Below are 11,372 nucleotides of genomic sequence, written 5' to 3' on the forward strand. Positions count from 1 at the left end.
CATATTTGTGGGGTACAGATTTGAATATCAATACCTGTGTACAATATGTGGTGATCAAATCTGGGTGATTAGTATACTCCTGTTTATAAAGAGTAATCAGGCTTCGTGACCCTTAACCAATTTCTTGCTAGCCCCTCCCTCACTTCCCACCTCTAATAACCACAGTTCTCTTTTTTTGAAAGTTCAGTGTATTATCATGATTGTTGTTTTCTGTCTTTCTTTCCATTTACTTATTTATTTAATAGAAGGGGAGAGTATAGAAGGAATTCTGATATAACTATGAAATTAGCAAAATAGCTAATAATCTACTATCATATATTTACCTCAGTGGTAACATTCATTTTTCAGGAAAATGCCTATAATGATAGCTCCTGTTAATATTGCTCACTTGTTCTACTAGAATGTTAGTTCTGTCAGGGCAGGGAGTTTTGTCTGTTTTATTCATTGGTGTACGTACTCATCATGTAAATGCCTAGAATGATGCCTGGCACATAGTAAGTGCTAAATAAATATTTGTGTCATAAATGAATGAACATATGTAATAACATATTGATGATGAAAAGTGGTGACTATTTAAAGGGCTTCCAATTTTTTATGGATAATCATAGGCCACTTATAAATTAATGACTAAAAGTACCAAAGTAAATGCTAAGGAACTTAAAGTTTACTTTGTTTCCATAGCAGCTGTGGACAAATTGAATGTAATTGATGATGATGTGGAGGAAATTAAGAAATCAGAGCCTGAGCCTGTTTATATAGATGAGGTAGAGTCCTTCTTTTGTTTAATAGTTAAACTATCAAGACTTTTAAAATGTATTGTCCTTGAGAATGTTTGGAAAGAGTAATTTTATATTCGCCAAAGTTAAAACTCTTTTGAGTGTTTAAAGTGTCCTATTTTTTAGGATAAGATGGATAGAGCCCTGCAGGTACTCCAGAGTATAGATCCAACAGATTCAAAACCAGACTCCCAAGACCTCTTGGAATTAGAAGGTACTTAGTAGATATTAGAGATTACATTAATATTATTTATTTGAGCTATTCATAATTTCTTGAGTTTCTTCTGCCTTGTGTTTTACTTCCAGAGATTAGAAATCCCTGTTGGGGAAACACTAGTATGGTAAAATAGTAAATGTATTACTATTACTGTTGTCATAAACCTGCATATCCTTTTCAAGAAGGAAGTCATTGTGTTTCTGTAAGCTCACTGGTGAAATTGGCTGAAGAGGTTCACAGTACAGAAAAGGGCAGAATTAAAAATAATGACATATTAAATTGTCAAAACGTTAAAAATTCTTATTCCTGTTTAATTCTCTTGTATCATGACTTTAAAGGTCAAAATTATATATGATCAGTGTTAACTTTGTAATGTAGTCATTTGATACATACTGATGTGTCTTTTAGTCTCTCAGCAATGTGAAGCAGTTAAAACAAATGTTTTTATTAATCCTTTGAGAGAAAAATCTGTGGTGAATGAATAAATCTTAAATCTTTATATAGAAGAAAATCTGGTTATGAATATAGAATATTGTGCTATTTATTATATCAGTGTTTACACCGGAAACACAAAATGTTTAATTTTTTTTTTTTTCTCCTTTTTTTGTCTTTTTTCGTGACCGGTAACGGGATCGTAACCCTCAGTGTCGGCAACGGGATTACAACCCTTGGTGTCACGCCTGCACCGCGCTCAACCAGTGAGCGGACCGGTCTCTATATGGGATCCGAACCCTTGGCGGGAGCGCCGCCGCACTCCTAAGCGCCGCACTCTACCGAGTGCGCCACCGGGCCGGCCCCAAAATGTTTAATTTTAAAATGTCTTAAGAAAAATGTTCATATCTAATCTGTGTATGGTTACGTATTTTGTATACTATGGCTCAAGTTAGTTTTACTTAGCTAATAGTAGTTCTCTAGATATCTTTAAGACTTTGGGGTAATGCCAGATTTCACGGTCTATAAACTCAGTTATTAGTTCCAAGCAGAACATGATGATATTTTTATTTTAATGTTGACCTTGCCTTTGGTCACATGAAAGTAATATGTAGTAGTAATGGTGCTAAATAGTAAAATTAGGTCTTCTCTAGTCCTTTTTCTAATATAAGCGGAATCTCTGCGTATTATGTAGGGTGTTGCATATTGGTACTCTGTTAAAAATTATTGAAATTGCCTTAAAACTGGATTAAGTTTCTGGATTTGTATTTTTGTATTTACAGATATCTGCCAACAGATGGGTCCAATGATAGATGAAAAACTTGAAGAGATTGATAGGTGAGATTTTTCATGAAAAGAATAAAATGTATAGTTTTCTTAGGTTCACTTGTTTTTGGCGAACTTTTAAACCACGGAAAGTTTTTGTGGAGCTATACAACCTGTTGAAATTGTTTTTCAGCTTTCCAAACTCATTCAATTAATAGCAAGATGGTGCTTTTTATTTTGGTTGCAATTTATTTTTTTCATGGCAGTATAGTATGGTTAGAATCGTGGGCTCTTTCTCTCACCACACTGATCTTCATTTTCTTACTTAGGCTGGAATTGAGGGGATAATGAGTAACACAGAATAAAGTAAATAGAGAACAAAATGGGAACAGTGGTCTTAGGCAAGCATTGACTTGTTACGTGATAAGTGGTATTTATAAAAATTTCAAATGAAATTTCCCTAGTGTTTGTGAAGCTAAATCCAGTGCAACACACCACCTCTTCTCGTTTCTCTTCCTCATATGTCTGTTTCTATTGCTCTTTTAATTTTGTTATTCCACCTAGTTTTATTGTTTTTTTTGTTTGTTGTTTTTAGAAACAGCAGCATTGACTGTCAGGGTTCTGAGCTCTTGACTTGGTTCTGCCTTCTTCTCAGAGTTTTCTATCTGAAGTCATAGGGAGAAGCCACAGTGAATGGAAGACAAGGGATAAGGTTTTACTATTCCATCATCATCCCTTTCTAGCTCCTTTTTATTGAACTACTGTTCAAGAAGGGATTAGGTTGTACCAAAGTGGTAAGGAGAACAAGAACTGCTTTACTTTTTTTCTGCCCCTTCCAGAGAAGGGCAGTAGAGTACCAGCCAGTAAAAAAATAAAAGTACAGTAGCAGCAAGACTTTCCTAGTCACTGAAGATTGTAACCCTTGTATAATGGGGCATTTTTCATAAATTCTTTATGTTTTCTTACAGAAATGAAAAATAAATCCCAGGGATAAATAATGAAATGATAGTGGTAGTTTCATCATATTTTAGAGAAAGCATTAAACATCTACTACTTTATTTCAATACAGGGACGTTAATGGTTAGGGGATAATCAAACTGGAAAAGATTAAAAAGAAAAAGGGTCACTGTTACCATAGGTGTGGCTAGGAGTACAATTATTGTAAACTTTTCTGGAGCTTAAAAATAGTCCATATCCATTAACCCAGCAATTTCAAGACCATACTAAGTATGTAATTTTTTTAGTTGATCCTTTCACAGATATAAACAAATGAAAATGTGTGTGTGCGTGTGTGTGTGTGTTTATGAGTGTGTTTTTATTTCAGTCATGTTGTATTTCACAGAGACGCTGGACCTTGCCCAAGTACTTTCTTTTGCTGAGATTTATAATTAAGGCTTGAACTTTTACCTTAATTGAGAAATTACTTTTTTCATAATTGAGTTTTCAATAGAAACCTGTAACATATGTAACTAAATTTTCCTAGCATCAAAATTGTGAATTGATTGTATTTTATGAGGCATAGAAAAGACTTTTCCCTAATATTTTGAAGTCATAGCCTAGCTATTACAAGACTTTAGTAACTCTTCTTTCAGTTTCCCTTTGTGAGTATTCTTTCATTGTATATAGAAAAAACTTTTAATATGAATAGAAAATGTGCCAAATTAAAAAAAATGTCTTTACGTTTGCTAAGTACGTGCTTAAAAACTAGAAGAATATTCAAATGCTTTTCTTCTATATCAGGAAGCATTCAGAATTGTCTGAATTGAATGTAAAAGTCTTGGAAGCTCTGGAACTATATAACAAATTGGTGAATGAAGCACCAGTATATTCAGTCTATTCAAAGCTCCATCCTCCAGCACATTACCCACCTACATCAGCTGGGGTTCCAATGCAGGTGAGCATTTTTTTCTTTCTTTCTTTCTTTTTTTTTTTGGCGACTGGCCAGTATGGGGAACTGTACCCTTGACCTTGATGTTACTAGTCTGTGCTCTAACCCTGTAACCAACTGAGCTCACCAACCAGCCTTGAGCATGTTTTCTGAGAACATTTTTAAAAATTATAAAAATGTTTTAAGTTAAAAAAAAAATCTTTTACAGCATAGTATTAAAATTTTTATGGTCTGTGAATAAAGTTATAAAATTTATCTTGATAGTTTCAAGAAATACTGGCTAAAAAATTAATGCTCTCTGGAACAAATTAAATATGCAGATATTTCACAAATACATTTTAGTTCAATTTTAACATGAATGAAAAGACCATTAAATATATGAGATTTCTGGGCCAAGCCCGTGGCGCACTCGGGAGAGTGCAGTGCTGGGAGCGCAGCAGCGCTCCCACCGCGGGTTCGGATCCTATATAGGGATGGCCAGTGCGCTCACAGCACTCACTGGCTGAGCGCGGTGCGGCTGGTCTCAAAAAGGACAAAAAAAAAAAACAAAAAAGACATATATATATATATGAGAGTTCTGGTTCTTCATGTGTTTTTTTAAGTGTAAAGCATAAATCTTTTATGTAAGTGTAAATCTTTTTTTGTAAGTATAGAGTATAAATCCTTTGGTTTAGGAGAGTGCCTGGCAAAACTGAAGTCCTCTGGATGGAGTACCAATGCTGTTCTTACTGCTCAACAAGATGATTTAACATTTCATTAAAATTTTTGTCAAGATTTCTTTCATTTACATGATTATTAAAGGCTTAGTTAATGAACTTCTTCGGTTCTCAGTGTGCTTTATATTTCCTTTTCTTAGACGCATGACTTAAGTTGTTCACAATTCATGCATAACAAAGATATAATGCAGGCCTGTGAGGTGCAGATTCTGTAAGCCATCCATGAACAGTATCTTTTTCTAGTACTTTTCACCTTTTTGTAATTGCCAGCTGAAATGTGAATTCTTATATTTATCAGTATCCCCATTCTGAAGGCTTTTTCAAATTTCAGCCATTTAGCAACTGAAGTCAGAATAAGCTTGGATGAGCAAAAGTCATGTTAATTTATGAAAACGTTTGTAAAAGAGTATGGGAAGGAGACACCAAGAAGAAAAGGTAGAATGTGGGTGCATAATTTAGATGACTTGACATAACATAATTGTTAAGTAAAAAAAGAATAGTTACTATGGTAACTGTCACATCAGACAAGATGGATTTGTCAAATATGCCATGTAGCTAACTTTTTGAAAATCACATATGAGGGTAGGAAAGGTTTCTGAGTACAAAAGACAGCTGGAGTTTATTTAGTATTTCTTCTGTTTTCAAAGAGTTAGTTGTTTGCTGCTGCTGTGAAAATGGAACAAAGTAGAAATGTTTGAACTACTGTATGTAGAGCTATGTGTTTGCTTCTTTGTGTGTCTGTGAAGGGTTATTTTTCTTTTCTCTGTCAGGTTTTTGTGTTTAGTTGCATTCCATGTACAAATCTGTGTTTTGCGTAAGCTCAACTAATTTATTTAAAAAGTTAACTTTGTATCAGTTTGATTCCACACATAACCTCTATCTACATTGTTCATGGATAAGAGCATTTGAAATATTCAGAAGTTCTAATTTGAGAAAAATATGTCTCTACTAGAAGCAGCTGGGGTAATGCACCATTAGTTGTATCTGTGTAGGCCACTCAGGAACTCTAAACTTCAGAAGAGGTCCGTTCCCATTGTCTCAGCCTGTTGTCAGTGTGTTGTTACATGTCTGCTAGGTAATATGATTGCACTTAATGTAGTTTATTTGGCATTTCTCGTATTCTAAATTTTCATGTGGATAGTCTTTGCTTTAAAAATAACTTAATTTAGGGGCCGGCCCGGTGGCGCACTGCTACAGTGCGCCGCTTGGGAGTGCGGCGGCGCTCCCGCTGAGGGTGCGGATCCCACATACAGACCGGCCGCTCACTGGCTGAGCGAGGTGCGGGCGCGACACCGAGGGTTGCGATCCCGTTGCCGGTCCCGGTCTGGTACGGGCGCGACACTGAGGGTTGCGATCCCTTGCCGGTCACGAAAAAAGACAAAAAGGAAAAAAAATAAATAAATAAATAAAAAATAAAAATAACTTAATTTAAAACCCGAGCAATGATCATTACTAAGTGATATTTATCAAATGTGATTGTTTTGATGCTGTATATAGTAGGCAGATAGTAGGCCCTGTCCCTAAGGAGCTGTTACCCTGAAAATTAGGTAGGGCACATATAAATATCTGAAGAGACTTAGATCAGTGTTGCTATTTCCTGAGGGTGCATTTTCTTTACCTACAACTCTTCTTTTTCTCCTGTTTGTCCTAAAGGCAGGAAATAAAGTAAACATTGCCAGAGAAGGCCTGGCACTCTGATACCATTTCTCTTTTAACATTTTCTCCTAAGTTTCATTCTCGGGAGAGAGTTGAATGAGTCATCCTGGGAGAAGGGTGAAGAAAGAAGAAGGTCATTTTTCTTATGGCGACTTGGAGTGATGATGGGCTTCCCCTCAAGGGGAATGCATAGTTTTCTGTGGCTGTGTAGCAAGATACCTTACTAATAGGCAACATGGATAGATTCCAAACCACCACTTAAAACTACACCACTTCCCTTCCTCCCTCCTGGTTTCCTCCCAACTCCCGGCAAAATAAGAGAACAACCAACCACATGATATTAAAGTTTTAAATGTATTGTTAGGCAGATGTTTGGGACATCAGTGAGTTAACTTTTTCTTTTTGGTTAATAGACATATCCAGTTCAGTCACATGGTGGAAACTATATGGGTCAAAGCATCCACCAAGTAACTGTTGGGCAAAGCTATAGCCTAGGACCAGAACAGATTGGTCCACTGACATCTCTTCCTCCAACTGTGAATTCCTCAGTAACAGCACAGCCTGTTCAGATGCCATATTTAAGGTAAGTTTGGGGAGCTGTTTTAACTTTGTAACTATACACATTAATTTTTCATTGATTTACAGAATGAGTATGTATGTGTATGTATACCTTTCTCTTTCTGGTAATAATTCCATCTTTTACTATTAAGATGCAGTTACAGAACTGCCCATTCATAATCCCATGAAGTGGAATGGTGCTGCCCTTAGTTTTGCTACTCTGAAAATTGTTGCCTAGACTTAGGCTATAGTTTGGGTCCCTGGGACAAAATAAAGCTAATTGTCCTTTATGGACACTTAGCCCATAGTGTGCTTAGCACTGTGCTATAATCACCCTGTAAAGTAGTCCCAGACATATTTATCTGCATGTACTCCTGAAAATTAGAGAACTGTTACTTTGACCCTTAAAAGGAAGTGTGTGTGAGCTGTGGAATTTATGGTTTAATTTTTTTATAATAACACTTCTACTCTAAGAATCATGTTTAAATCTTTCATGTTTATATGAACCTTAAATTCACTTTACTTAACCACACACAATGTTCATTCAATATAATCATGTGTAGATTATCTTGAAGGTCTCTTCCCACTCTTAAATTCCACAAGTATGAGTTTTATATATTACCTGAAAATTACATAAACCTGTTCATACTCGTGTTTAATTAAATTAAAATATAAAATTATGTTATTCTGGGTGACACTAGAAATTATGGAGAAAAATCTGGTGTAGTGTTGACATTATTCCTCCTATATTGCAAGCAGTGTATTTGGTGTAATTTTAAAATGTATATGTATTTTCTAAAATGTATACCATAGTAGTTACAGAAACAAACAAATGTCCTGCAATTTGGTGTGATTTTTCAGCTTAGTTTGTGTAGTGTTAATAAGTAAACTATAGTTCAGGACTATCCTGAGGGTAGATTCAGGGTCCTATGCATATTACAGTGTTCTCCCTTTGAAAGTGAAAAGTCCCTACTAAAGGAAAGCTTGAAGGGTGTGTGAGGAGAAGAGGTGGACTTCTCTGTGCTGGGCTGGCAGAAGGGGAAGGAAGAATATGGGCTGAAGGTGCATCGTGAGCCAGGACTCTGTTCTCATTGCAGCTGACCAAGGAGACCACCATCAAGAACAGTTTGCATCTTCTCAGACGATTTTTAAATGGTTTTGGTGAGAGATTTTAGAGAAAGCCACTGGAATAGGCCTTATAAATGTTATATTTTGGGTTTTATCTGAGTACTCTCTCTTCTCATCAAATGTAAAAATTACATTAACAGTATCTGGTAGCTGGAGTGATTAAGTCATAATCAGAACAGTAGAGTTACATAAACTTGAAAGAAGATGGAAAAAGCATTTTTATCATGATGATTGATCTCTAACCATAACTTAGATAATGCAAAGTAAATATTATTTTCTTTTTTAAATTTTGTTTGTAGCACTGGACAAGACACTGTCTCCACTCCTATTTATATGAATCAGAACTCTAACCTACAATCAGCTACTGGTACAGCAACTTACACACAGCAAATGGGGATGTCTGTGGATATGTCATCTTACCAGAACACTACTTCCAGTTTGCCGCAACTGGCAGGCTTTCCTGTGGCAGTTCCAGCTCATTCAGTTGTACAGCAGCAAACAAATTACCATCAGCAGCCTCTCCTTTAGAAATAAACCAAGTATTTTCTTGAAAGCCTTCATAAGTGGTATTACTCAACCCTAGTGATTCTAATCTAAAGATACTAAAACTTTTCCTCTCAACTCAAAAGGACCATGAATAAATGAAGCACAAAAACATATCTTACTGTACAAGTCCATAAAAGGTTTTTTTTTTTTTCAGTCCAGTTTGTTTGAAATCAGTCTTTTAATCAGAGGCAGCTTAAAGATGCTTCCAGTTAGTTTTGTCATACTTTCAAATCTCTCTTCATAAATCTGAACACCCAGTAAGTAGCCTTATGACACTAAACATTATGAGATAGGAGTGTAAAAATTTTATTTTAAAGAAACCACTGTTTCCTCCTAAGATATCATGTGAAGAGCACTGAAGAACCTTAGATGGTTTTTTTTTCTGCATTTTTTTTTATCAGTTTCCCACACACTATTCTTTTAAAAGGCAAACATCTTTTTGTGTAAGCATTTAGCTTGCCAACATATTTCCTTTTGGCTCCTTAAATTGCAGTTGCATTTGTAATACTGTCAGTTTTGCTCTCAGTGTTGTGTTGAGTAATAATTAGCATATAATTGTCTACAGAAGCAAGAGCAATTTGGAAGGAACAAAAATGCTTTCTGTTACTAGCAGTGAAGATTGTGTAAAGGCAGATGTTTGATAAAGCATTTAGCCAGTCCCCCAAACAGTGGGATAAGGAATGCCCCACAAAACATTTCCATTCCCTGGGGAAAAATATTTCCTTTCCTACAAGCGTCCTTGGTATTTAGAATTGCCACTAATGACCTTTTCAAGTGGCTTTGGCCATTCTCTAATGAAGATATGGTCCATTTGTTTTCCTCATTGCAATGTGCACAGAGATGCTGCATTTCCTCTGTGTGGATTATATGTGAATTTAAGCCATGAGACATTCCTAATATTTGATGTGAATATACCAAGCATGGACAATAAGTGTGTTTTTATTGATATGTTGTTTCTTTAAAGAAGTGATTCATATACCATTGGTAAGCTATCAACAAGCCAAGCTGTTGGCCCTTCTTTTCAGAAGTAACTCTGACTGTGGAATGATCGCAGACGATGAATAGATAGAAGGCAGTAGATTGATAGTGTAGGCTATAGAGACAGTTTTTCTGAAGCCTACATTAAATTCGTTTATAGTGCTAATATTCCACGTACTGTGGGAGTTAGGTAGTAAACCAAGAAGGATTGTTTTCTCTCCTGAAAACTTGCACACTACTTCATCATCTAGCAACTTTTTACATAATACAAAATAGAAAATGCAAATATGAGGGTACTTCAAAAAGTCCATATTCATATTATCTTTTAATTCTGTTTTTCCACCAACTTTTTGAAGTACCCTCAAATATATGCTTATGAATACATGATATTTAGACTGGGAAAAACAATTGGATATAAGTTTAGTTCTAAAAAAGTTACTTGCATGGAAGCAAGATTTCTATATTTGCTTTTTAAAGAAAGCGCTCAGTCTTTTAAGAATCCATCTGAAGACAGTTCTCTAGAAATTTTGTCATTTATCTGCAGAAATTTGATAACAGTATGTTCCTTTTTCAATGATACTTTACGTAGAACAAAATATATAGTACTTGATCTACATTTAAATGGGAAAACAAGCAGTATTTGAAAGTCCAATTTCTGTGATTGTATTATTTCAGATCAAGTAACTGAAAAGAAAGTTTTAAACTTTAATGTCTAGTGTTCTGTTTTTCATCCACTATTTCTTCCACATGAATTCAATTATATACTTATAAAAAATATTCTAAAATGGCACCTTACTTTTTTTTGGAAACAAATCTTATTTTTTAAAAAAACATAACTTCCAAAGCTGCTCTTGATAGTTAATGTTTGCATATATATGGGAAATCTTACATTTTCTCCCAAACTATATTTAATAAAGTTATTTTAATATTTGTGGAAGTATTTCATGTATGATTGTGATCTGAATTATAAAAGCTTAATTCAGCCTAAGTCTTTGAGCCAGTATAAATTCTGCACATCCACTAAATCAGGATCAGCCAATTAAGTTCAACTAATGTACTTTTGGATAATAAAACATGTGACATATATAAATAGTGTATATTGGCATTTATATGTAAAATTTTATACATGCAGAAATTTTTTCTTAATTTTATTTCTGCCACATGTAATAGATTTTGTATTACGGGTTGTTGATAGTATTAAAATGATATTAAATCTATTACTGATAAGATTTTTTTGGTAATAAGAAATACATGTTTGTCATTTTTCTTTCCTTTCCATAATCTTATGGATTGTATTTATTTTAGGACCTGTTTATAATTAAATGTTTTTTGCCAGAGGAATTGTCTACCTTCAGATTTCTACATTGGATTCATATTTACTGTTTTATATCAAAAATAAAAAATAACTTGTGTTTTTCAGTATGAAATCTTGGTACATTAGGAAGAATTCCTGAAAATTTATAATAAACTTAATTTTACTAATATAGAAAAATACCCCGAGTGTTAAAATATGTGAAATGGGATATGTTCTTATAGTTTGAAAAATATTCAATCAACCAACATCGTCTTCTAATTTGGTAATTTGTTTATAAAACTGCCTGAACATTAAGTAATTGTAATATCATTTAGGATTTGAAATTATTTGCGGATACATTGTCATACTATTTCAAGTAGTTGATACTTAACCACATAATAAATTTTACTGTATATTT

At 34.5% G+C, this 11,372-nt stretch overlaps 1 protein-coding gene across 2 annotated transcripts in view; it reads left to right on the top strand.

Moving 5' to 3' along the window:
- The window catches only part of STAM2 (signal transducing adaptor molecule (SH3 domain and ITAM motif) 2), a 45,209-nt gene extending 34,057 nt beyond the window's left edge, over positions 1-11,152 (top strand). For both annotated transcript variants that reach the window (XM_008574513.1, XM_008574514.1), the window contains 6 exons: positions 682-764; positions 903-990; positions 2,208-2,262; positions 3,931-4,084; positions 6,864-7,033; positions 8,436-11,152. In XM_008574513.1, coding sequence (XP_008572735.1) covers positions 682-764; positions 903-990; positions 2,208-2,262; positions 3,931-4,084; positions 6,864-7,033; positions 8,436-8,664 — 779 coding nt within the window. In that variant the 3' untranslated portion in view covers positions 8,665-11,152. The remainder of the gene's footprint in view (positions 1-681; positions 765-902; positions 991-2,207; positions 2,263-3,930; positions 4,085-6,863; positions 7,034-8,435) is intronic.
- The last annotated feature ends 220 nt before the right edge of the window (positions 11,153-11,372 follow it).

Source organism: Galeopterus variegatus, unplaced genomic scaffold (assembly GCF_000696425.1).
Source record: "Galeopterus variegatus unplaced genomic scaffold, G_variegatus-3.0.2 Scaffold1056, whole genome shotgun sequence".
Lineage (NCBI taxonomy): Eukaryota > Metazoa > Chordata > Mammalia > Dermoptera > Cynocephalidae > Galeopterus > Galeopterus variegatus.